The 27,554-nt window shown below is 40.1% G+C and overlaps 1 protein-coding gene and 1 pseudogene across 3 annotated transcripts; one reads left to right on the top strand and one right to left on the bottom strand.

The window, feature by feature from the left end:
* On the top strand, nt 1-6,753 carry LOC118923627 (glyceraldehyde-3-phosphate dehydrogenase-like; annotated as a pseudogene).
* Nucleotides 6,504-27,554, bottom strand: TSPAN3 (tetraspanin 3). 3 transcript variants are annotated; one of them, XM_036907618.2, is made up of 7 exons: nt 27,321-27,554; nt 17,058-17,249; nt 16,741-16,815; nt 12,780-12,881; nt 11,700-11,852; nt 11,322-11,405; nt 6,504-7,395 (listed from the first exon to the last, which is right to left on the bottom strand). In XM_036907618.2, exons 1-7 carry the CDS (start codon nt 27,381-27,383, stop codon nt 7,303-7,305), a joined length of 762 nt encoding a protein of 253 aa, XP_036763513.1. In that variant the 5' UTR covers nt 27,384-27,554; the 3' UTR covers nt 6,504-7,302. The 3 variants fall into 3 exon arrangements, with proteins under 3 accessions (XP_036763513.1, XP_057344997.1, XP_057344998.1); XM_057489014.1 differs by lacking the exon at nt 6,504-7,395 and adding an exon at nt 10,065-10,796 and having other exon boundaries at nt 27,321-27,553; XM_057489015.1 differs by lacking the exon at nt 6,504-7,395 and adding an exon at nt 10,916-11,220 and having other exon boundaries at nt 27,321-27,553.

Raw genomic sequence — 27,554 nt, 5'->3', positions numbered from 1 at the left:
GCGGCTCATGCGAGCCCACTGCAGCGGCGACCGAGCAGCCCGGGAGCGGCCCGTGTGCACTGGCAGCAGTGGCACCAGAGGGGCCTGGGAGAGGTCCGTGCGAGCCCACAGCAGCGGCAACCAAGCAGCCTGGGAGCAGCCCGCGTGCGTGGGTGGCTGCGGCGCTAGAGGGGCCCAGGAGAGGTCTGCACAAGCCTGCCACGGTGGTGACCGAGTGGCCTGGGAGCGGCCCGTGCGTGCCAGTGGAGGTGGCACCAGAGGGGCACGGGAGAGGCCTAGGCGCACCTGCAGCAGTGCCAGGGGGAGCAGCTGCGCTTCCAGCAGCCAACTGGATTCCCAGCCAGATGCACAGCCGCCTGGGCCAGACCCAAAGGCTGCTGTTGGCACACAGCTGCCCGGCAGGGGTGCCACTATCATGGAGGAGCGCACCTGGCATGCCTGCCACTCCCCACAGGGCTCTGCACTGCTCTGATGGAGACCCCGCCCACAGCAGCTTAGGGGATTGACCTGGAGGCTGCTCCAGGAGTGCGGGTAAACGACACAGGCAGCGGAGAAGGGCAAGGCATCCAGCAAGCAGGAAAGGACTTTCTTCTCCCAGCTGACACACCCGCAACCTGCCTACAGCCACCGCTATCACCATGAAAAGGCAGAAAAATTTAGTCCAGTCCAAAATAGTTCAGACAACCCGAGAGAGGATCTGAAGGGACAGACCTACCCAGTCTCCCTGAAAAAGAATTCAAAATAAAAACATAAACATGCTGACAGAGCTGCAGAGAAATATACAAGAGCTAAGGGATGACGTCCGGAGGGAGATTACAGAAATGAAACAATCTCTGGAAGGATTTATAAGCAGAATGGATAAGATGCAAGAGGCCATTGATGGAATAGAAACCAGAGAACAGGAACGCATAGAAGCTGATGCAGAGAGACATAAAAGGATCTCCAGGAATGAAACAGTATTAAGAGAACAGTGTGACCAATCCAAAAGGAACAATATCCGCATTATAGGGGTACCAGAAGAAGAGAGAGAAAAAGGGATAGAAAGTGTGTTTGAAGAAATAATTGCTGAGAACTTCCCCAAACTGGGGGAGGAAATAGTTGCTCAGACTACGGAAGCACACAGAACTCCCAACAAAAGGGACCCAAGGAGGACAACACCAAGACGCATAATAATTAAAATGGCAAAGATCAATGACAAGGACAGAGTATTAAAGGCAGCCAGAGAGAGTAAAAAGGTCACCTACAAAGGAAAACCCATCAGGCTATCATCAGACTTCCAACAGAAACCCTACAGGCCAGAAGAGAATGGCATGATATATGTAATGCAAAGAAACAGAAGGGCCTTGAACCAAGGATACTGTATCCAGCACGATTATCATTTAAATATAAAGGAGTGATTAAACAATTCCCAGACAAGCAAAAGCTGGGGGAATTTGCCTCCCACAAAACACCTCTACAGGGTATTTTAGAGGGACTGCTCTAGATGGGAGCACTCCTAAAAAGAGCACAGAACAAAACACCCAACATACGAAGAATGGAGGAGGAGGAATAAGAAGGGAGAGAAATAAAGAATCTCCAGACAGTGTATATAACAGCTCAATAAGCGAGTTAAGTTAGACAGTAAAGTAGTAAAGAAGCTAACCTTGAACCTTTGGTAACCACGAATGTAAAGCCTGCAATGGCAATAAGTACATATCTTTCAATAATCACCCTAAATGTAAATGGATTGAATGCACCAACCAAAAGACACATAGTAACAGAATGGATGAAAGAGCAAGACCCATCTATATGCTGCTTACAACAGCAACCTAAAGACATGCACAGACTAAAAGCCAAGGTATGGAAAAAGATATTTCATGAAAACAGGGAGAAACAAGCAGGTGCTGCAATACTAGTATCAGACAAAATAGACTTCAAAACAAAGAAAGTAACAAGAGATAAAAGAAGACATTACATAATGATAAAGGGCTCAGTCCAACAAGAGGATATAACCATTATAAACATATATGCACCCAACACAGGAGCACCAGCATATGTGAAACAAATACTAACAGAATTGGAATCAACCTAAATGTCCAACCATTGTACACTGGTTAATCATGGTATTAAATAGTCATCAGCTAGCAGAAAGGAATGGCAAGTTCTACAGTCTGATACAAAAAGAATATCTATATACATATATACTATGTTGTATAGAAAGAGAGCCTTATAGAAGAGAACTCATATAACAGTAAAAAGCAAAACCAAAACCCATCATCGTCTGTTTTGTGTATGCAGAGAAAATCGAAGGACACAAAGCACTGGGAAACTTGCTTACCTGTGTACTTTTTTCTTTACAGATGTCTGTCTGGTTTGCATTTTTTAAAGTACTATTACTTTTGTTTAAAAAAATCAAACAATTTTGAAAAGGCAGTAAGCTCAGCTCCAGTGGGATAAGCAGATACCCCAGAAGAAACCAGCACAGCTAGTGCCAGGAACGAGGGCTCCTCAGAACAGATCCAGGGTGGGGCTTACTACGGGTACAAGACGAGCCTGGAACATCTCGCTGCATCAGAAGTAATGGAAGTGCTTCATAAAAAAGGTCGGGGCACAGTGGGCAACATGACGGGGCTCCCCCTGGATCTCAAATCTGGAACTATTTGAGAACCTAAAACAAACAACAGAAAGATAATAATAAATTATAGACCATTGGGGAAAAAATGGGACTCCTTCATTCCACAATGAATATAGATATATAAAAACAAATAACTGGATGAGAAAGGGGGACTAGTAAATAAGGAAAGAGTGCAGGATTGGAAAGTGTTTTACAATCATCACAGCAAAGTGGAATCTAAAACAATAATTGTGGCCTGACTGAATCAAGCCAGAATCAGCAATATTTGCTAAACCTAGGGAGAAGCTTGGTAAGGAGTGGGAAATTATATGGTCTTATAGTATGTTCCCAGAGACTGCTTGAGTAGGAAGGGAAAAAAAATAGGGAGAAAGTGGAAAACAGGGTGCCAGATATCAATTTATTGCCTCTTAGCTCCAAACTCACCTTTCCTTTGTCTTCCTTGCAGTACTGAGCCGGAACTCCGCCAACTGCACTTCCCTTCTGTCAGCTGGCAAGGTTGGAGGAGAGCGTCGCTGAGCGATCCTGGCCTGGGCCCTACTCCGCGCAGCGGCAGCTCTCTGCTCCTGTGGCGGCACCTCCGGTGAACTGACTCTGCAGCCCAGGGCAGGCAGCGCGTTCCCGCCCCAGGCTGACTCTCAGACCTGCAGGGCCCTCCTCGGGGTCCCTGAGTTCTTTCCTGGGCGTCTCCTCCCGTGATCCTTGGGGTGGTAGCCGTTTCCCAGGATGCCTGAGGGCTCTTCTTTATGACTCATGTAACAGCAATAAGCAAAACCAAAACTTTTTAGTAGTTAAAGTTTCATTTACATTTTCCCCTCACAGGACCCCGAATGATACACCAGGTGATCATAATTAACATCACCATGAGGGGTAAATGACATTGGATGTTCCCAAGGTGATGTTCCAAGAGGATACATGACATGAGTAGTGCTCCAGTCACCTGGAACTGGAATGCAAAAACGTGACCTAATCAAGAGGAAATAGCAGATAAACCCAAACTGAGCACCACTTAAAAGAAGGGACTACTTTCTTCCAAAATGTCAATGTCACAAGTGACAAAACTATGGAAACACTCTGGGTTAAAGGAAACCAAAGAGACATGACAACTCACCAGAATACCTGATCAAAGACTAGATCCAGAATTGGAGGGAAAAAGTGGTATAAAGGACACTATAGGTCAACTGGAAGATGAACAGTAGACCACTGTATCAGTGTTAATTAAATGTACTAAATTTGAGAACCATATTATGGTTGTCAAGAGACTATCTTCATGCTTAGGAAACATCCACTGAAGTGTCAGGGACAAAGGGCCATCAGATAGAAACAGCACATCAAGAAAAAAGAACAAATCAAATGAGGCAAAATGTTAATAGGGGAATTTTACAAAAGACATTTAGGCCTTGTATGTACAATTCTTATTCTTGCAACTTTCTCTAAGTTTGAAATTATTTCCAAATAAATTTAGGGCAACAGGACATAGCAGTGGTTGTCAGCCTTCACTGCACAAGTACCCCGGGTTACTTCGGAGGCGCTGGGACCCGGGCATCTGTGCTTCTCAGTTCTCCAGGTGATTCCAATGTGCAGACAAGGCGGGAAAACGGCACCGTGAGAGTTCATTCATTAATTCAGATATAAAAAGTGGCTCTTTTGCCCTCAGCAGAGTAAGCACCACATAACAAGGTCTCAGGGTAATGCGAACCATTTAGAGGCAAGGAAGCTGCTTTCACCAGCCCAGCAGAAAGGAATGAGAGAAGGAAAGGAGTGTGGAATCAAGCCTCTTGGGCAAGTTCAAGGAGTGGTCTAAAAACTGGCACATTTTCCCAAAGCAGTTTCCTACTCTATAAGCTCAGTTCTGTAATGCAGAAATCGCTGGGGACAACCAACATCACAGTCCAGACACTGCTCACCTCTGCCCCAACCTGTGACAGGGTCGATGGTACGTATGGTACATGTGGAAAACTGGAAAGGGAGAGGGGAGACAGGGCTGGGAGGAGAAGGTGGTACTGAAAGGTCACAAGGACAAGCAGAACAGTGTTGCCCACAGTGCAACAGGGACAAGAGGTGCGATGGGTCAGGGAACATACCAAATCTGTAGTTCTCTGAAATCATGAATGTTTTAGTTAACTTCCACTTTGTGAAAAGGAGTTAGTTTTTACTCCTCTTTTTTCTCACAACTTCTCCATTTTCATGCAGGACAGACTTGAATGATATTTAGGCATCTCAAAATTGAGAGATCCAAAATTCAATGTGAACTCATGCTCCGAGATGTGGGTCTTACTTGCTTCCAGTCTTGTGACTAATTGTTAAAACAGTGGACTGAGCCCAAAACCTGAGATTCATCCTGAACTTCTTCCTCCTGTCCTTTATCTAGTCAGTGATCAAATTCTGCCACTCCCCCACCCCACACTTCCAGTCCACCACCCTCCCCACCTCCAATGCCCCATGTTGTGCTCTCCAGCCATTGGTAAGATATACTGGATGGAGAAAACCTGTGGCTTTTTGAATATCAAGGCCTTTAGAACTTGGCAAGTTATAATTAAAACACACACACAGGCTCTCTGCTCCTGCCAGTTCGATAGCCTCATCTTCTTGCACAGCAACAGCTAGCATCCTGAGACACGGTGGTAAAGGTCGGAGGTAAATGCATTCGGCTGTATTGGGCACCTGGACACCGGGACTGCTTTCAAGTCTAGCAAACTGCATATCATCACCATCAATGACCCCTTCACTGACCTCACCTACATGGTCTGCATATTTCAGTACGATTCCACCCATGGCAAGTTCAATAGCACAGTCAAGACTGAGAATGGGAAGTTTGGCATCAAAGGAAAGCCCACCTCGATCTTCCAGGAGTGAGACCCCAACATTAAATGGGGTGACGCTGGTGCTGAGTATGTGGTGGAGTCCACTGGTATCTTCACTACCATGGAGAATGCTGGGCGCACTTGAAGGGAGGAGCCAAGAGGGTCATCATCTCTGCCCCTTCCGTTAATGTCCCCATATTTGTGATGGGTAAGAACCTTAAAAAGTACAACATCCTCAAGATGTTAGCAATGCCTCCTGAACCACCTGCTCGGCTCCCCTGGCCAAGGTCATCAATGACAGCTTTGGCATCGTGGAGGGACTCGTGGAAACAGTTCATGCCATCACTGCCACCCAGAAGATTACGGATGGCCCATCTGGGAAGTTGTGGTGTGTTGGCCAAGGGGCTGCCCAGACCATCATCCCTGCCTCCACTGGTACTGCCATGGCCATGGTAAGTTCATCCTAGAGCTGAATGGGAAGCTCACTGGCATAGCCTTTTGTGTCCCTACTACTGCCTGGAAAAAGATGCCAAACATGATGACATCAAGGAGGTGAAGCAGGCATCAGAAGGCTCTCTCAAAGGCTTCCTGGGGTACACTGAGGACCACATCATCCCCTCTGACTTTAACAGTGACACCACCTCTTCCACCTTCAATGCTGAAGCTGGCATTTCCCTCAACAACCATTCTGTCAAGCTCATTTCCTGGTATGACAGTGACTTTGGCTACAGCAGTAGGGTGGTGGACCTCATGGTCCACATGGCCTCCAAGGAGTCAAAGCCCCCCAGACCACCAGACCCAGCAAAAATGCCAGAAGGGAGAAGCTCTCAGCTTCTGGGAAGTCCCTGCCCCAACTCATCCCCCCACACACTGAGAAATCTACTGACTTCCACAGTGCCCACTGCAGACCCCCTGAAGATGGAGAGTTACTTAGGAAGCCTATGTTGTCAGGTTCCATCGATAAAGTACACTGTACCCAGCAAAAAAAGCCACATGTAAATCACGATAAACTGTAGACAGTACCAACATTAAAATATTACACTGCTGCTCTGGAATTGAAGTGTCCCAAAATAATTAAAAACTACATGTTGAGGAGTGATACAGAGTTTATTGTATTAGATTTTTTCTATTTACAACTGAGATCACATCTACATACTATTTTGCTAGGTTACGTGGATACATTAATCCTAATGAGTTTAGACTTAAACGATGAATGGGCTTAATCATACACCACACACACACTCACACTGTTTCCAAACAGCAGTGCATACGTTACACTCCTCCTATAAAGCCAGCTTTGATTAGAAACTGCTATTCAAAGCTCAGTCTGATTTTGAAGATGAGCCAAGATACACACTGTATGATTCTAAATCTATTTTAGCCATTCTGTACAGTTGCTATCTTATTGGACTACAGTATATGTTTTTTAAAAGGACACTCAAAAGGGGCACCATCTGGTGTTAACCTTTAACCAGACAGCTGGCTCTCCCCACTCCACCCAAACACCTTTGGCCAGGAGTTTGCCATTGTGAAGACGGAAAGGACCCGGACACTCAGCAGCAGTCCTGTTACTGCGTGGAGGGAACAGAAGCAGGCCCCTGTCCTCCTTTAATTCTACCACACTATGCAACTATGGTTCCAAAATTATAACATTTACAGCCACACTTGAAAACTCAGGGACATGGAGAGTCAGCTAGAACAGGGGGGAAAGTCATAGGTGGGCAGTTCAGTAGGTGGGCACGTAAGAGCCACGCTGCTCTGCCCCATACCTGTGTACGTGTGTGTGCTTTAACTAGATGGCCTCTGGAGGCCAACTGCAGCAGACCTGCTCAATTCACCTTCCAAATCAGAACAAGACCGTAAAAAAGCTCAGGCTTGAATTTTCTACTATGCATAGGTACCGCCAGTGATGAGGAGCTCATACGCTGGGTCTCTACTCCTTCTGCACAACACGATGCACGCACATAGCATGCCCAGCAGCTGTAGGAAGAAAACAATGGAAAAAATGCTGAGAACTCTCTTACAGCAAGTGTACATTTCTTTGTTGGCAATGGAGCTGTTTCAAAGTCCAGTGACCTCAAGTTAAAGAAGCAGTAATAACAGTAACAAAAGCAATTTCTAATGAGTAGTTATCTTTTTCAGAACTGTAAATACCCAGTTTTAGCTTCCCTGCCTCACACCTAAGAATACCTGGTGAAGCCAAGAGAGAACGAAACTCTCCCACTGCCACTCCCACTCTCAGTCTAGAGCAGCTGCTCTCCAGAACTTTCTGGAGTGATGGAAACAGTTTTTATCTGAGCTGTCAGTAGTCACATGTGCCTAATGAGCACTTGAAATGTAGCTAGTGCAACTAAGGACTTGTATTTTTAATTTTATTTAAATTAATTTGAACTTAAGACATAGTGGCTAGTGGCTACCATACTGGACAACAAAGGTCGAAATGACCAAGACTGCGTGTACTGAAGAAATTTAATGGCGGTCCTTTCAGGCATCTGGATTTGGAAGGGAGAGGCTGTTTAATAGTCCATGGAATTCAGTACATGAACAGTACGAAGGTGGTGGAAGCCAATCCTGCTGCCAAAAAATGTAGTTTGAAGGTTTTTGTTTTTTTCACAAGGTTTGCTATTTTTGAAATCAGGTTTGGCTTTGTGGTAATACATACACATTACTTTTAAAAGGTCATTCTTCCTTCATCATTTTATTATCATAAGCCCTAATTCTTCTTTGTTAGCAAATTGGAATTGTAATAAAGTCATGCTTACTTTGGATAAGAAAGAGGATTAAGATGGATTAAGAGAAAAAAATTCTAGAATTTTGTGACCTGGTTTCTTATAAAATATAAACAGTAACCAAAGACCTAAATACGAGTAAGTTAAGTTGCTGTTCTACATTTTTATTGATGGTGAAAAGGTCAGTCATTTAATTTTAAAAGGCAGGGAGAGCCCTCTGCATATATGGGGTCAATCTAATTTCAACAATATGTACTTGATCCAGAAACAGATCTCAGTTTAAAGTGGAAGATTACTAATGAGACACATGTGCAGAGAAAAAGGATGTCAATCTGCATTCTCAGTTGTGTAAAAGCCACACACTCCATTTCTGCCCCCAATTAGCCTATATTCAGCCCATTCAGGACATATACTTGATGCTTGAAACCTTTAGTTCCATTATATCAGTATTAGCTGAGTGCTTACTAGGGTAAAGCACCTTGAAGACGTTTTAAAAGTAAATACTGTTGAAAGTTTACTAAATGTATTAAGCCAATTCTAGATGTGTTTAGTGTCTAACTGCTGAAGACTTACATTTCTGTTCACTATACAGCAAAACATTCTTAGAACAGCCATAAAATCGAATACAAATTGTGTTTCCAGGTAATGTTAAACTGAACAATAAAAATGTTAAGCTCAGAAATTACTGATTTGCTGGGGGAGTAAAAAAAAATCTCTCCTCTCATCCCAAAGCCCTCACATTCCTTTCAGTTGGTTAACTTCTACTGAAGAAGTTAGCATTCTCAAAGTGGGGCCTGAAGTATCATTTCTTTCCTGACCTTTATTTCAATTAAGTCAACTTGCACTGATTTAAAAGCAATGAAATAAACTTGATAACATCCTACTCATACTTGGGAATGAGTCTGTTTAAAAGATCATTAAGCTCTACACAATAACTTATGTCCAAACCTTATCACTAAGTATTACAAGACCATTTTCAAAGCTTTGCTATACCAAAATTCCATTGACTCTTGAAATTTTCCAACAATAAACTTGGAAACATTACACAAATATTTTAGCTCCAGTGTTATTTCTTGCAGTATTTTCCCACAATATTCAAATCATGAGAACTAATCAGCACTTAGCTCAACTATAATACCCAGGAAAAAATGATTATTAAATACATAGGCAAGTGATGATTAAAAAACTGACTGCCAAGGATTAAAATGTTTTATAATATACTATGTAGGTGGCATTACAGGAAACAGGTACTGGTACACAAGGTTACTGGAAATGCACACCAGAAATACCCTTTTCTAAGAAAAATTCAGAAATATCAAAGAGTCATTCACATATTCTGACTCCTCAATTTAATGGCTACAAATTTTTGCTATAGATTGTACATAGACAGAGAGGATATTCACTACTTGCATTTCTGTATTAGCAAGACTTATGTTAAGTGCTCATTAATGCAGGTTCGATCAATTACAAATCATGCCCCCAAAATGGAATACAATGTAGCCATAGTAAGATTGTTTTTAAGAAGCAAGGTACCAAAGGTTACACACCATGATTCCATTTATATAATTCTTTGAAATGACAAAATTTTAGAAACAGAGTACAGATTAGTGGTTGCCAGGGGATGGGGGGAGAAGGCACAGGAGGGAAATGGGTACAGTTAGTCATAAAGGGGTACCAGGTGGCATCCTTGTGGTGTTGGACCTGTTCAGTTCTTGGTTGTGCTGGTAGATACAGGAACCTACCAAGCTGTAAAACTGTATTTATGTGCATGGGGAAAGAGACTTTTCTCATATTTCATTATTTTTACCTAAATGAATGTGTTTGTACAGACAATCAAAATATGACATACATCCCTGCTGATCAATAGATTACTGCTATACTGAGCCACAGAGTAAATGCTTAGAAGGGCAGAGACCATAGCAAATAAAGAGCTAGGCTTTTAATGAGTAATTTCAGGACCAATGAATACAAGCAAAGCAAACAGTCACTCTTTCGCCATTTTAGAAGGCACTTTCCATTAAATACACTAGCTTCTATTCAAATATACAGAGCAGACAATCCAAGCAACTTATATTTAAACTAGCAATTATATTGGTTTTATCTAACAATTGAGATACCTACAACTTAAAATAGATTTTCAAGGCCTGTAGCACATTTCAAGAACAATTAAGAGAACAGTCTGGGAACTAGATCTGAGATCTGATGCAAAGGACTTTCAATCATTTTCAAACGGTTGGTTATTCTCAGTTGTAAGACTCCTCTAAGACATGACTAACAGAATTCCTAAGATATACTGTGTATTTCTGAGAAACTAGGAATATAGGTAGTTTGTACTGGACAGAAAAATTACTTTATTTGTTTTCAGGTAGGGATAAGGGATAGAGATGTATGTGTGTGGTATGGAGGGTGCTGGGACAAGAGAATTAGCCAATTAGCAGCTATTTTGCACAGGCTGTTATTGACAGGGGAGGGGGAGACTGTTTTCACTGATAGGAGTTGGGAAAACAAGTTTCCTCAGCTACCAGCAATGGCATGATATTCTTCCAGATGTGCCAAGTGATGTCATGTACCCCTTGATGGCTGTCAGTCCAAAAAACTAAGTCCACAAACACAAAAGAGGTTAGAACCTCAGCTTTTACTCGAAGGTTTTCTCTGTAAAGCAATGAAAATGCGTCTGTTAGTGTAAAAGACTAGAGCAGTACCAATTCTTGATTCACGTATATGAACATATAAAACACTTGATGGGAAGAAAAATAAAAACTGGAAAGATAAACAGTACCAAAGGAGACTGAAATGAAATTTTCTATTTCCAAACAGAAATCAAGCAGTACAATTTTTTAAACTTCTGTGAAGTTCTATTAAAATACCTCTCAAGAATACACTATGACAACAGCTTGCATTTTGAACAGGTCAGTCACTAATCAAGTCAAGAAAATAAGGCAGAGAGTTGCCTCCCATGTGACGTGTCCCCCTCCTCCAGATCTCTGGTTTCTTGGGACCGTTCTGGGTTTAGGTCTAGAGACCGGAAATGGATGTTGGAAACTGGTGGCTGGTACTTCAATCACCTCCAAGTTCTCTATATGCACAAAGATTAACTTCACTTGTGATTCAAACCACTTAGGGCTGACATCTGAGAATCGGCAAACTGGCAACAATTCCTTGGCGAGCTGGGCTTACCTGAATAGCTGCAAATGCCAGTGCTGCCCAGATAACATGCATCATGATTTCTTGTAGCTTCTTCACAACAAGGGCCTCACACCCCTGAAACATACAAAGTAACCCTCATTAGAAGTCCTTTTTTTAAAAGTGAAATGCGCAAGGTCACATATTGCTTCTCATTGACAGAAATGGAAATGACAGAAACCAAGAGGGAAAAAGATAACAATATATTTAAACATTTACATTAATAAAGTAAACTTATTAATTTACAGTAAAATAAAATAGCACTGAAGATAAGTAAAAACATGTAGAAAAGAAGTTTCAGGTAGAGATAATTCACAGAGAAAAATAGGTTACCAGGCTTGACTGAAGTTGTGGCCAAGAAACCGAGCTCACCTCGGCATAGAGGTCGGAGGGCTGGGCCAGGCTGCCGTTACAGCTGCGGGCCGTCTCCCTGCAGCAGCTAAGAGGGACGCTCTGGTTTTTGGTTTCTTTGAACCAGTCTGTATTTTCCCAGTCTGAATAGTTGTGAATTCCACAACAGTGCAGCTAGTGGAGAAGAGAATATAGATATTACTCCTCACAAAACACATACACCTTTGTTGAATTTTTAGGGTTCTACGTACTACTGAACTTTTAGTATTCTAGACTGGTGATATCCAATAGAACTTTCTGCAATGGTAGAAATGCTCTATGTCTGCATGTCCAATATGGTAGCCACAGCCACATGAGGTTTCTGAGCACGTAAAATGTGGCTAGTGTGACTAAGGAATTGAATTTTTAATTTTAATTTAATTAGCCACATAATGACTAGTGGCTCTAGAACATCCATAGGGAAGCACATTGCCCACAAGGGATAGTTTATTGCTATGAAAAATCTTCATATTTTATATAATAAATATCTGGTTCTGAGTTAATACTTCCAATGACAAAGTATTTAAAGTAGTTTGTCTGAAATGTCTAGGATTTGCTATAAGATAATCTAGCAAGATATGTAGGGGTAATAGATGAAAATCGATTGACAAAAAGTTGACAACTTTTGAGGTGCCTTTATGGGTACCAAGATTTTACTATACTATTCTTTCATGTATGTTTCAAATTGTCCACAGTAACTTTTTTAATTTACTATTTTGTCTGTTACATTTTCTGGTCTTATTTTCTAAAGGTATATGAAAACCTCTCACCTCCTCTAATGCCCATCTGGACTCCCACCTTTCCAATGACACATACCTCTCCTCCATTATCACCTCTCTAGTTAATTATTTTTTGGGGGAAAAAGTTAGGTGCTTCTTATCTGGCTTTGACTAGGTAATGGTAGAAAAAACTTTTCAAGGGTGAAGGTAAAAATATTGGACACATCATGAAATTAACCATGGCTATGAAAGTATGTGGCTAACTTACACAGTCATAATAAAGTTTGACATTGACCCAACAGTGACTGATGCTCAAATGCAAATTCATCTCCAGAGAGCTCACCTGTCTCTGTACATAATCAATAGCCCGGCTAGCAGCATCAGGGTTAGTTCCATTGTAGGTCTTATACACTTTCTGAATGCTGCGATCGACCTCATTTTCCACCTGAATCAAAAAAATAATGCAGTCCCTCAAAAACACTGGTAAAATTAACATTAGCCAAAGGATTCAGCTAAAATACCTAACTGGCACTTATGCAAAGTTGCCAGATAGCTCTGCGAATTTCTTGTAAGAAAAGAAGTTTTCTCCCTTCCTGCCTCCATATAAAATTCAGACACTGTATTGCACTGATTAAAAGCATTCAAAAGAGAGGACTGTGTGCAAAATGGCAGGTTCAAGAGAAAGAAAGGAGTTGAGCCTTGAAACAGACATCCTCAACGGATAGCCTTGCTTTTCAAATAACTTTTCAGTGGGTTTAATCTATTTATTTTCCTTTCCTCAAAGGTAAAAATAAAACAACATAAAGACCCAAGATATTTTTGGGGCAAATACCAACATAAGTTTTGTTTTATTTATTCAATGTTCAGACTTGGCCAAATACACAAAAGTAATCAGCAAGTAAAAAAAGAAAAAATCAGTCCTCAGCAGTGGCATTATATGGAAAAACCACAGTTCCATGTACGTAAATGAAGAGGCAGGAAATACACTCCTCATAACCTGTTGCTGTCAATCACTAAAATGCAAGAAATACCCCTGTAATAATGTCTGTTTGTGCCAGGTTCTATCCACCCTTCTAATACGATTAGACCAGTGTAGTGATTCTATCAATGATGTGATGAGATTATAAATTGATTACCAGATCATAGGTGGGGGCACAATCCTTTGCATTCTTTTTCTGGCACAGCTGCCTGGTACCTTATGATTCAATGATTTGAATATTAAATTGGAGTATCATGCCTTTGACTTAAAACTCTACATTACAATGAGAATAATTTTAATTATAATGGCTCTAAAGTTATACCCAAATGAATTAACTCAAAGCAGCCTGTTTAGCATTAATGGCACTACAGGTAGGAAGTAAAAACAGGCAAAATAGAAAGGAAATAAAGGTGAAAAGAAGAAGAAATGACCAGGGAAGGGAGTGGCTGGAACAGGTGCCTTGGTGTCTGAGTTGGTAGGACCCCTTATTCCTCAGAATGGGCATGGAAGATAAGATCACAACTTACAATCAACTTCTTCTATGTCCAGGACCAATGCATTTTTTAGAAAGGCAATGGAAAATGAAATCCTGAATTTAGTTCTTCTAAAGCAGAAATAAAAAAACTTGTATTTATCCCTTCCATAAGGAATCTTTGGGCTGAGGAAATCTGAACAAACATCTCAGCTGACCAACTATTAACTTGCAACTCATTCTAAAGTAATTTAAAGAATATTAAATACGTACAAAGTAGAAAAGTAGTAGAACACTTTGCTATATTAAATGAGACTATAAGTCCTGATATGCAATTTCTTTTCTTCAATCAATCCACCAATTCATAACAATTATTTTTCCAGACACCTTTCTACTGCTAGACATTCAAAGATGACTGCTTTGACCTCAAGGAATTCAAGGCCGGTGGAATAGACCTTTAGAAGATTCACTATAATAGAGTGCACCAAGGGGAATAAGGAATTTGCCAAATTCCTGTGAGAATTTCATCTTGTCCAGAAAGTACACTTGCTTGCTTGCTAAATTTAATAGTTCTATTATCCTGCCTCAAATGAGGAAAGAAAATTATGGTATGATGTTACAACACCCTCTCATTTAAGCTTCAGAAGGGACTTTACAAGGGCTATAACATCTCCACATTTGGTACAGTCACTAGGGTGTGCCTATAATGTTAAGGGCTTGTCGGCAATTCTGAATGAACGAATTAACCACATGAAATAGTCTGGGGTTGGATTAAGGCCTGGATGAATCCAATTTTAAAACAAATTCTTTGTTCAACAAAGAGCTGAAATGCAATGTAAGTGACAGCTGAACATTCATTACCTAGGCATGTCTTAGGAAAGAAACATATGGGACGCTAGAAAAAACATTGGCTGATCTCTATCCTTTGGGGTCCAGAAATTTATGCCATATGTAACTCATTAATTTATATGCAGTTGAACCTTGAACAACATGAGGTTGAATTCGCAGGTCCACTTAAATGGGGATTTTTTTCAATGAATATATTGGAAAAAGTTTTGGAGATTTGTGACAATACTGAAGAACATTTTTTTTTTTTGTCACTTACTTTAAGAATACAGTTTGTACTACATGTAACATAAAAAATGTGTTAATAACCTGTCATACTGTAAGACTTCCAGTGAACTGTAAGTAGTTAAGTTTTGAGGGAGTCAAAAGTTATAGAGGGATTTTCAACTGTGCAGGGCAGAGGCGGGGGAGTAGGGAGACAGTGCCCCTAACCCCTGCATTGTTCAAGGGTCAAATGTATCTCTATCTATAGCTCTGTCAGATATAGATGTGAAATCAAAGTCGACAATCTATGATTTTGACAAGGTTCTAAAATCATTCCTAGCAAATACGTATGGACCTAACTTTAACCTAAATTAACATTCACATACTTTCATCCCAGGAACATCCTGTTGTTGTTGTTTTTTTTTCATTATTATCCTGTATGTTAAAATTAGTGGTAAATGCAGTGTACTGTATTTGACAAATGGAGAAGCCTCCCATGGTCAGGAGAGGTTGATTGGTTAATTGAGAAAGTCCATAAAATCACAGACTTAAAAAAAAAATAAACATTTTCATTTAGCTTAAAAGCACAGAAATGTATATTCACACCAATCTTAAAATGTAAGCCTATCATCGTTACTTTGCTAGGATCCACTGGTTAGAGCACTTTATCATTTGCTTTGTGCAAATCACATCCTTGATGCATCAACAATGACTTCCAATTTTGGTTTCTTTGAGTTGCAACACAATACAAGTATAGATTTCTACTAGATATTAATAAAATTTCCCTAAACTTTTACAGTGGTTTTAGCCGTATCTGATCAAAAATATGGTTCAGTGACTATGTGTTTTTACCAAGGCTTTTCAAATTACTCAATTTTATTTTTTTCATGTACTCATCTGTTACAGATTTAGTTAATATTTAATTAGCTACATGACTACACCACCGAGTACTTGGCATTACATCTGCATCATGGCCTGACAGCTCTCAGCCAGTCCCATTTTCTCTCATAGGCCTTTCCTCTAAAATAATCTATGTACATTGAATTACATCTTTGCATCCGCTTTTCAGAAGACCTCAACTGACACAGCACGATACATTAAAAAATTTACTGTGGTAGGAAAAAAAATCAATTAAGCTTTCAGGGGCACTCCTGAGATAAGAATCCACACTAAACACCACCTTTGATGCCTACATAAGCATCTTCAGTGGTGAGAACTGCTCAGAAAGGAGCCAAAAACACTGCAGATTCTTAAACATAAGAGCTCAGTTCTCTAGTGTGTACTATTAAGTCAGGAAACTGGACTTGTGTTTACTAAATGCATTTCTTTTAACTGAGGTATAATTGACATGTAACATTATATTAGTTTCAGGTGTATAATATAATGATTCGGTATCTATATATAATACAGAATGATCACTGATAAGTCTAGTTAACTTCCATCACCATACATAGTTACAGCATTTTTTCTTGAGATGAGTAAAGTTCTACTCCCTTAGCAACTCTCAAAAGTACACTACAGTATGCCATGCTGTACCTTACACCCACCCCCCATTACTTATTTTATAGCTGAAAGTTTGTACCTTATAACCCCTTTAACCCATTTTGCTGACCCCCCACCCAACCCCACTCCCATCTCTGGCAAACACCAACCTGTTCTCTGCATAATTTCTAATTAACTTTAGATTTTTAAACTGAAGTAAGGCAAAAGAAAATGTTTACTCTGATAAAATGCATTTGTTTTACTCCACTTGAAAAACTTAAACCACCTTCTAAAACATAGGAGTTACAGTAGACAACATACCTTTGCTCTGTATATGTATCCCAAAACCACTACAACAACTTCTGTGACAAAAACCAAGAGTAGGATGATGACAAACTGTAAAGAAACATTGTCAAAAATTAAACACAAATGAAATAACTCAAAATACTCAAAATACTCCCTTGCCAAAAAAAGCAATTATCTGAGATAACTGCCACAATTTTAAGGCAAATGCTAATTCTGTTTCAATTACAACAGCCAGCCTATGGAGTTTCATGTTCAATTCAAGCAAGTAACACAAATGAAATAGTCCCACATATTAAGACAACACGTGGTCAGAGATGCACTAACTAACTTACCGTGGCAAGTCCACAGCGGCTTTCCCGGATTGTGGCACAGCAGCCAATGAGCCCAATAATGAAAAGCAGGGCTCCAACAGCTATGATCACTACAGCAGGGATGAGAGTGTACACATCTTCAAAGAAGTGGTCATAGTCATCGTAAGTGATGAAGACATAGGCTCCCACATAGCACAAGATGCCAGCTGCTCCCTGTAGAAAACAAGATCAGGGCACTGGTAAGTAAGGCTCTAAGTCCAACTAGTAAAATGCTGCGACTATTTCTTAGTAGGCTATAATCTAATGAAATTTCCCAACACTTTTGAATCTATTTGTAGACTTTTTTCCAGTGAAGCTGAAAAGTCTCTTATCATTCATTAGTGAGAACATTTCATTACTGTGATACTTACTTCCAAAAAACTAACTGTCCTAGTCAAAATTGTGAAATGGTAGAGAGCGAGAGGGCTCAGTTAACTGAAGAATTCTGCAAACCCTCAGATCTAGTTATTCTTTAGAATGATGCTTCTCAAACTCTAATGTGAACAGTAATCACCAAAGGACCTTATTAAACTGCAGACTGGTTCAGTAGGTCTGGGGTTAGGGCCTGAGGCTCCACATTTCCAACCAATTTCCAGGTGATGTTGATGCGGCTGGTTCTTGAACTACACTCTGAATCACATGGTTTTATTTACAGCACCTAAGCGGAAAGTGAGCAGAGAAAGTCATAGAACAGATATGACTTATTTCAGTTGCTGCTCAAGACACTATTCTGCAGCTACAGGGTTTTACATACACCCTCCTCTATCACTGTCAATTTTGTTATCATTGTGTACACCAGCTCAATGCTGACAGCCCAATACCACTTGCTTATGTGTGAATGATCAAATGCAGTGTGAGGCTAAGTATTAAAATATTTGGTGTAATGAGTTATCATTTGTAGAGCACCTTGAGACTTAGAGGAAAAGAATTATTCTACTATCCTTTAAAATTTAACATATATAAATCATAAATCTTCAAACTGAAGTCTCCATAATGGTATCAGAGTATCATTAACTACTCTCAACCTGAAAACTCAGTTTATTTCTTAAGTCTATGGGACAATAAAGCTTCAGCATCTTCAGTATATTTTCTTACACTAGGCCAATAAAATCGTTGCTCGGGCCTACATGTCTGATATAGATCAGCGGGCAGTGGGAGTGCGCCTTTGCTCGCTGTAGATACCCTCAGTAAGGCAGGGCTTACACGAGCCGGGGCTTCACTGGTCACGGCAGCTTATTACCTAGGCTCTCGTCTCAGAACTCCACATCCTCACCTGGAAGTTCCACAGTTACCTCCCCCTCAACCTACCTTAATCCCTCTCCCCACCCCATCTAACCCTCCTATCATAGCAAAAGGCACCAGACATCTAATTTTGGTTGTAACTAAGAGTTACTCTATACTTACCTTGCCCTACTTCTATATTCCACCAATCCTCAAACTCCTTCAAGTTTATTTCCAGAACATTACTTCTGGAAGATTAATTCATTCCAGACTGAAACATTCATCTGAAATTGAGACTGCGGTGGCAGAAAAACCAACAGCAATAAGAACCAGACATGTAATGAATGCAATGGAAGGGTCACAGGAGATGCCATTTGTAAAGCTGCCTATTCTTTTCTAAAAGACCTGAGAGCGGTTTTTTCGCCCAGGCTGCAAATCGGTCAACATCCAAACCACACAGCAGAGCTGAGAATGTATTGTGATAACATACAGTGGGAGGGCAACTTACCAGTTGCACACACCACAGCGGAAACTGCACTGATTGCTGAGAAGGGCCCATGTGTGTCAAATTACTTGTAAACAGAGTCTGTGCTTCCTAATTAAAGGCAACTTCAAAATTTTCTTCCTTTAGTGGCATCTGTATATAGGGCTTTTATTTTAAGTTGCATAATTGACAACTTATGAAGTGACATTAGTTTCTTTGAAAATACAGATTAGGTGTCCTAACAGTAACTGAAGACCTAAAAACAACAATAAGCAAATGCTTTAATGACATCCAACCACTGGTATGAGAACCACAGGTAGAGCTGAATGGCAAAGGGATAGGTAAGAATTCCCAACTAGTAAGCATAGGGACTTTGCACTCACAATGATTTTTAATATAGGAGTTGTGGCTATTAAAAAGACTAAAAGGTGAGTTGCATTAAATCCGTCTTTTGAAGGGTCATGATGGGATTGGGATCTATCAAAGGACCTGGACTTTGCCAACAAAGCAGCTGCGGGGCTGGGAGGCGGGGCGCGCAACAGGAGGTGATGAAATGTGGAACTTGGAAGCAGCTGGACTGTTTTAGCCACCACTGAAAAGATCTGAGCCCATAAGGAGCATTTGTGCCAGGGCAGTATACTAAAAATATTCATCCTTTTTTTTTTTTTTACAAAGAAGTGAAGAGAAATTTAAAGGAAAGGCTGGGAGCTCAAACTAAGAAAGAATAATTTTTAAAAACCCATTCTTTACCTTTTAGTAAACTCATGCTCTAAACTGTCACAGAAATTTTAAAACTTTAGGAGAACCAGTGGTTTCCCACAACAACAAGCTATTCCTCTAAAAAAACAAAAGCTATCCTGCTATAAAATTTTGTTAGTGTGAGTTCCAGAAGCATACTTAATTTTATACTTTTAACCCTTCCACTACATACACCCAAATGTGAAGGCTCTTAAAATTTCATCTTACATTAAGATCGCTTTTTCTATAGTTTAGAAACCAGTTGGGTTTTTTTATACTTTTCAAATCCTCTGTGAAAGAAACAGCTGATAAAATGCTAAAGTCTACAAAACTACTAAATTCTTTAATTTTCTAAGGAAGAAGGACTAGGAAATGAAAAGGGGCACTTCAACTGTAGTGAAATTTGCCACTGGAATGTGGCAATATTAAAAACAAAACAGACTTGTTACAACCAAGGAGATAAAATAGCTCTGTTGTGAAAAGTGTTATCTCTATGGAAATTTAGAAACACGAATGTGAAAGCATCCCACAGAACATCTGGGTGAAGATAAAGCAAAGAAGAAAAGAAGTGATTTTCTTGCAGTGGTATACAGTTATTGGTGATTCATGTCGAGAACTGGCAAGAATCAGAACGTAAAAATGAGGGACCATCTTATGTCGCTGGGCTGAAAGCACAGCATCCGGACGAGTTCTTGCTTCTGTGCCCTTCATAGTAATTTTTGCCTCAAAGAATCACTTGGTAAAGGAGAAGTGATTAGAATGTTGAGAGAAAAAACAGTCAAGAAAAACTGGGCAAAAACGTACCACGTACTCTACTTTTTGCATAAGCAAATTTCAAAATGGAAGCAGAGAAGGTAAAAGTGCCAGCAGAAATCTCATCTTAAGTGCAAATCTTTTAACATTTCATTCAGTTTCCTGGACAGTCTTATTAGTTTTTAATGTACCTCACTTCTCTCCTACAAGGAATCCATTGGTAATTCTGTACAGTGCATTTCTGAAAGCTTTGCAAAACTCCACCCTTGTGCTATTACAAGTGTCTTAAAATTACCTTGTCTTTTAGAGTTCCATTTACCATACTATTCTGTAGTCCAAACATGCTTTGTTTCGACTCTTACTCTGACAAAATACTTCATATCATTAAACATAATTACTCTTTTACCAAGTCCAATACCTGCATATTTCATTTACTTTCTTATCAACTTTCAAGAAAAAAAGACCACTATTTCAAAGACTTCAAATCTTCTTTCAGAAATTAAAGTTATATTTACTAAGCATTTTCTACCTAACAAACTGGTCAATAATAACGCCAAAGAGTATCCAAAGGTGTGTGAGGGTGCAGAGAGGGCCCTCAGCCTGGATTTCAGATTAATACAGAATAATCTTTCTGGAAAGTAATCTGGCAACACATACCAGCCTCAGCTTTTATGCTTTTGTACCAACTAATTCCACTTCTAGGAATCTATCCTTGAGAAAATACGTCAGATGGAAACAAAAACTTGTACAGAAGGTATGTTCATTAAAATGTTGTGATATTATTTGTTAAAAATTGTAATGGCAAAAACAAAAGAAAATAAAAAACCCTGGCATCCAGAGGTATACTTGCATTATAGCCCTTAAATATTTTGTTAAAGCATAATTTAATAATTTTAATGGTGTGTTAGATAAAAAACACTCATATAATACTAGGGGGAGTCTAGTAACCATAATGTTGTTCAAGTAATTGCACATTAATGATACCAAAACAAACAAAACACAGAAAAACAGAAACAAAAAAAGTAATTTTTTTTAGTCTATGTGCCAAATATTGTATGGAAAATAATTAGACTGAAAAATTATACACTGTCTATCTGAAGTTCAGGTTTAAGTGGGCAGCCTGTATTTTATCTGGCAAAATAGTTTGTCTTTTAAAAGGGAGACCTAGGTATAGTAAAGTAAACCTGAAGAGAACAAAGCTGTGGTTAAAAAAAAAAAACACACACACATATATCACATACAGACATTTAAAAAACACACCAAAATTTTAATATTGTTTGTCTCAGGGTGCTGGAATTATGGTAATGTGGTTTTTTAAAATACTTTTTCAGTGTCTACTTTAAAAGGCAAGTATATTTTTTGCATAATCAGGAAAGTAAATATTTAAAATTATATCTAAAATTAAGACTTCGTTGTTCTCTCACAAATTAATTCCTATATCTATCCTTACCCACCAACATAAAATAGGCAGTTCTTCAATCCCAACAATTTTAGGGACCTCTGCTAATCTCCCCATTAATCACTTTTCTTGGGTCTATCTGGTTTCAACTTACTTTTGTTTCAATTATCTAACACAATTCTGATTTTTGCAGTACACATTATCCTTTTTTTCATAAATATCACCTTTCAAGGAGAAAAGGACGTTAAAAAAAAGAAAAATATCTATTGTAAAGTTTTCATAAGCCACTTCTGCATTACCAACATCACTGTCATCATTATTGCCATTATTCTTAAAGAAATATTTTAATCTTTTTACACCCCTTAATATTCTGATGATATTCCAAAGGTCATGTTCCTCAATTCTGCCCCATTTTCACTTCTCTTATTTGTTTTTTTATAGTCATTGTTTATCCAGCTTGACAAAGTTGTTCTATTTAATCCAATTTTTACCTACCAGTTGACTCAAACATTCAGGTGACAATGAAACTGGAGATCAACCAATTGCTACAGCCAAGTTATTATAACAGCATGGAAATTTTCGGATTGCAGTGTTCAACGGGTCATCTGAGAAGCATTAATTCACACACACATTTTTGAGACCCTCTGCCCCATACCCTTCTTTAACTGTAAAAAGAGCCATTATTACTATAGGAGCCTGGGGTGCTTAAACCTTACAGTATTAGTTTGTCCATGCTGGGTTACGTGTTTAATCAGTAGCAGAACAATGCAAAATACAATATGTTGACCCCCTTCAGTAAAATAAAAAACAAATACATAAATACAAATAATTTTTCTCATCTATTGACTCTACCCAACTAGTAAGGTGGGGAGTTGGAGGGAAAAGAGGAGATGACAGTATTTTTAAAGGAAGACTTGACACTGTCTATGGTATGATTTAAGGGGGTTAAGGTACACCTAGAAATTAAATTCAATGAACTACTAGAAGATTTTGCCTGTCTGTCCCCTCTGTCCATAAACTGTTAGCCAGGAGGGACTATGTCTTTTTGCTCTCTGTATTTCTCAGAAACAGGTAAAGCCTAGATATTCAACGAACATTTATTAAGTGAAGACTCTTAGGGTATCCTTGTTTGGTGCAAGTACAAATTTTATGGAATAAACTTTCTGCAAAAATCCTAACCTGAATTGTATCGTATGGAATAAAATTCATTAGAATATGTCAATGCATGATAAATATCCTAAAAAGCTAATAAACAATCTATTCCTTAAATTGCAACTAAACAGAGCTTTTCCTGTATATGGTGACCTGGCTGATTTCAAGTTCCCAATGCCAAGTTCTTTCAGTTAATGATTACTCAGAGCCACAAGGTCCTTGGTCAGTAGACAGATGACTGCGAATGTAGGAACACTGGAAACACTCACTTCCTTAACTGTCAAAGACAAGTAAACAACTAGGTCTATTATGTACCATCACCCTCTTACTAACAAAGTTAAGCTTTTCATCTAGTGAACTGAACAACTATGAAAAAAAGTCTGTTAGCTGAAGGTGTGTTCCTATGACACAATCTTTGTCTGAGCAGTCATCATAATGACAGAAATACAAGAGGTAGAGAAACAAATTCCAGGATGTCAGATGAAGGTTCTGGTTTAAAAGTATCATATCCCCAAACCCAATGTGTAGGATGTACTGGAAAATATAAAATATGTATAAGGAGATTTGTGACAAGACGTTTTCCTTGAAATATTTCATGATACTTTTTTTAAACAAAAGCATGAAACTTCTTTTAGTAATTTGAACATGCTCTATCTTGAATGCTCCTCATCTCCCTATCACACCCCAAAATCAGCTCCTTATATTCCAAATTAAATTTCACCTCTTTGGAGAAGCCTTCTTTGCCAACCTAAGGCAGCCACCCAATCAATCCATCACATCACTCTGTTTTAATTCTCTGCATAACACATCACTGTCTGATATTTTTCTCGCTAATTTTTAACCGTCTTGCTCCACCAGAAAGACAGTTCTGTAATAACAAGATCATCAACTGTCTTTTTCACCATTTTCAGTAATATAAGCACAAACTAGGTGCTCAAATATTTGTTAAATTTGTTAAACAAATTTTCCTTCATTATTCATATTCAAGAGGAAAATGTGATGTGAAAGGTTTCATAAGTGAATAATGTTTCGTGAAGGTGCCACATTCTCAAATTGTTTCTAAAGGCATTTAAAAGTGACCTTCTTTTGGTACTTCCTACCTACTCCACAGGTGTTTTAGTGTTACTATCACCTCTCACACAGATGAATACAACAGCCTAAATAGATGTGCCAGATTATAAATTCTACAGGCATGGTCAAAACTTTCTCTTGTAGTTCCTATAACACATGAGTAAAATAAATACTTGCAAACGGTTTTTCTCATAGGGTAGAAAAAGTAGCAGAGATCTGTATAGCATGGAACTTGATTAAGTACTCAATGAACTTTACAGAATAAAATCTGAAAAGTACTGATTTAAACTTGTTTTAGATGAGGCCTCCTGGGTCAGATGAAAGGACCCACTTAAATAATAATCTTTTCTTGGTACAAAGGTGCAGTTTATAGAAGAGGCTAATGGCTGTTCCAAATAGCCTTCAAAATTTAGTCAGGTACTTCAATCACTCCTGTCTTCCATACATCATCATGGGTCTGGCACTAAACACTCACATTTAAAGCTATGCCATTTCACAAAGACAGAGAGATCCAAGTTGTACATCCTTTCAGTTGTCCAAAATCACCTTTCAAACAAGCTACAAACCATAATATTCTGGAATCTGGAGAGGAACTATTTCCATTAAGACAAACCTCAGGATTTTAGAAACAACTGTTTCCCCTTTTAGTTTGTGCTTTTGTAACTTTCTTACACTGCACTATCCAAAATAATCTAGACTAGGTAAACTAACAATTTTGGCTGTCAGATCATTTAGTGCCAAGCCTAAGTATACCAGCTACGTGTCTATTTCCGCACCACAGCTCACTGCACAAACTGCCAAATGAACCAGAATATCAAGATATTAAAAGGTATAGTTTAAAGATCTTGCAAAAAAAATTCTTGCCAAGGCAATTAAACTTTAACACTTATCCACAATCAACCATTCCCATCTGATAGTGAAAAGCCAGTACAAAATGGAGTTAAAAAGTCTTTACAAAGTTGCCTAAGGGAACCTAGAAACACTTTTGATGTGTTCCATGCAAGGAATGTTTGTTCTTCTACTTACACATTAAGGCATTAAAAAAGCAAGTGGAGTGGGGGGAACAACTAAATAAAAATACACTTACTAGAACTGAAGGATACATTACAAATTCCCAAGGAGAACTGGTTAGTATCTGTTTTATGTACTTCCTCATAATGACCTAATTTTTTAAACTGACAAGTTAAATAGTATAAATACTTGTAGGAGTTCTAAAATCAGTATGTTTTAGAGACTCTTCCTAAAGAGATAAGTTCCTTCCTCTCTACAAATCATTTAAAAATCACTTTGCTCTAACACCACAGGCTCTAAAGTACAGAACAGCCTGAATTTGAACACAGGTTCTGCCACACCTTGGTTGTGCTACTTTAACTTCAGTAAACCTTAAAGTCCTCATCTATACAATAAGCAAAATAATATGCCCTGCCAGGTGGCGCTTATGAAGACACTGGAAGTGCTTAACACAAGCCTGGGTGTATTAAGCACTCAAATAAATATTAGTTATTAACACCATCACCAGATTCCAATAGTTTGGTAGGAGTCACTCTAATACTGTTCCCTCATTAGTATTTCACTGAGCAACAGTTCTTTACCCCCGTATGTCTGCTTAATTCCTTATCACAGCTCACAAAAACTTTACTATCCTACTAACCTAGATAAAGTATGTTTTTACTACACAAGATGACATTAGTCTTAATAATAACTAAGAGAAGCACAGCTGAAGTTTAACATAACTTTCTTCACTTATAAGTACCCATATGCATCTACTTACACAATTTCCAAAGGTCATGAGCAATCACTTAGAATTAACTTATATTTTAGAGTAAATGACAATTATTTAAAGAAAATAGCTCCTGTGTTTCCAGTATTTTCTTATATCAACAACAATTCCAGTCCCTGAGCTAGAACAGCCTGGAATTCATGTTATCCTTCTTCAAAATCAAATAAAATCAAATAGTTGTGTCCATAAAAGTCACAAGAAACTGTAAAAGACACAAAGCCAGGTCTCTGCCTAAGTTACCATATCATCTAACAGAGTATTTCTCATCTGGGGATCCCTGAAAATTCTTTTAACTTTTTAAAAGGCTTGTAACTCAAACTGAAGTATAAGAAACATTGCTCTAATTATAAAAGAAATCATGGAAACCCCAATGCCCTGTGAGTGATTTTAAACAGGTACTATCAGTCGGGACTCTTCATCACATTGTAAATATCCTCTAAGACTCTATGGCAATACACGTGTGCAATAAGTACCTTATTATTTATAATTACCCTTTTATGCTACAGCGGTCAGGATATGAAAAGTTTCATCCTTTGTTTGGGAGTGGGCATGTAAAAAAGAAAGGATTCTTTCTAAGTTAGATGTATGTGTGGGAGGAAGGTGAATGTGGACACAAAAAAGTATGAGACGTAGGCATGTCCTGGGAACTGTGGACAGAGAAGTCTGTCCAGGGCAGCAAGTGTTTAAGAACATGGCCAGTCATGAGGAAGGAAAGGGGACTGAAGACTTCAACTGCAATACCAGAGGAGGTTGAACCTTATTCTACTACTGCGGATTTAGGGATGGGAAGGGTGGGTTTGTTTAAAAAAAAAAAAAGAAAAGAAACAAAGTGATGTGAGGGAAGAAATGCTTAATAAGATTTATCCGGGTGCAAGGTCCAGGCGGCCCAGAGGGTGGAGAGACCGACAGGAACACAGGTGTTTACAAAAGTCCCTGGTGACGTAAGGACCTGAAGATGAAGTGGTTATAAGCACTCCTTTGTGGACGTGCCCCCAAAATGCTCATAAGCCACCTTTTACTGAAAGTGACTTCATCGCTTTCAAAATCTTCTGACACGGGCATCATCTTTTAACGAAGGTTTATAACCTCAGGCTACCCAGGCCCATCACCAAAACAAACGGACTGGTTTTCTTGGTCAAAGGATTGTTTTATCAAGTCGAAACCTTTGTTTTCTGGGCCGGTCACCCTCCAACGGGCTCTCCGCACACAAGGGGCTCTAAGCGGAAGTCCCTCTCCCAGGGCCTGGGGCAGCACGCCGGCTCCTTGCACCGGCCGCCGGCGCCGCGGGCACCCGGGCCCTGCCCAGGGGAGCGTCCCATTTCGAGCCGCGTCCCGACAGAACGCGTAACGAGAGCGCTCGGCCGGCAGCTCCGGGGCGGGGGCCGCGGAGACCCGCCCAGCCTCTCTGCGCCGGGCCCCTGGCGCCGGGCCAGCCGGTCGGGGCGCCAGGCCGAGCGCGGAGACCCCCAGCCGCCCCGAGGACGCCCCCGCACCGCCCTTGCAAGCCCGCGGCCTTCACCCTGGCCCGCGAGGGGCCTCCCCGCGCCGCCGCCCCCGAAGCGCCGGGCCCCAGAAGCGCCTCGGCCCAGGCCTCTCCCGGGCCCCCCGCCGGCCCCTCAGTCTTCCCCGCCCGCCGGCCGCGCTCACCCAGAAGATGAGGTTGAGAAACACCAGCACCGTCTTGGAGGAGGTGATGCCGCACTGGCCCATGATGCCGCGGCGGGCGGGACGCGCTCACCCAGCGAGGCGGCAATGGCGGCGGCGCCGACGGGCTGAGAGATCCACGGCCTGCACGGCCCTCACCGCCGCCCCCAGCGCGGTCGCGCAGCCCCGGCCCCAGCAAGCACTTCGCTCCTCCGCGCAGCCGCCGCAGATGCCCCC

The sequence above is a fragment of the Manis pentadactyla genome, chromosome 11 (genome assembly GCF_030020395.1).
Source record: "Manis pentadactyla isolate mManPen7 chromosome 11, mManPen7.hap1, whole genome shotgun sequence".
Lineage (NCBI taxonomy): Eukaryota > Metazoa > Chordata > Mammalia > Pholidota > Manidae > Manis > Manis pentadactyla.
This window is presented reverse-complemented; position numbering and strand designations above follow the sequence as displayed.

Excerpts from the sequence above, each read along its gene's own strand:
- TSPAN3 (XM_036907618.2), bottom strand. The coding sequence starts at position 27,383 with ATGGGCCAGTGCGGCATCACCTCCTCCAAGACGGTGCTGGTGTTTCTC. Across the intron at positions 17,250-27,320 it reads TTCTCAACCTCATCTTCTGG|GGAGCAGCTGGCATCTTGTG; the intron begins GTGAGCGCGGCC and ends TGTTTTCTACAG. Across the intron at positions 11,406-11,699 it reads CCTCCGACCTCTATGCCGAG|GGGTGTGAGGCCCTTGTTGT; the intron begins GTGAGCTCGGTT and ends TGTATGTTTCAG.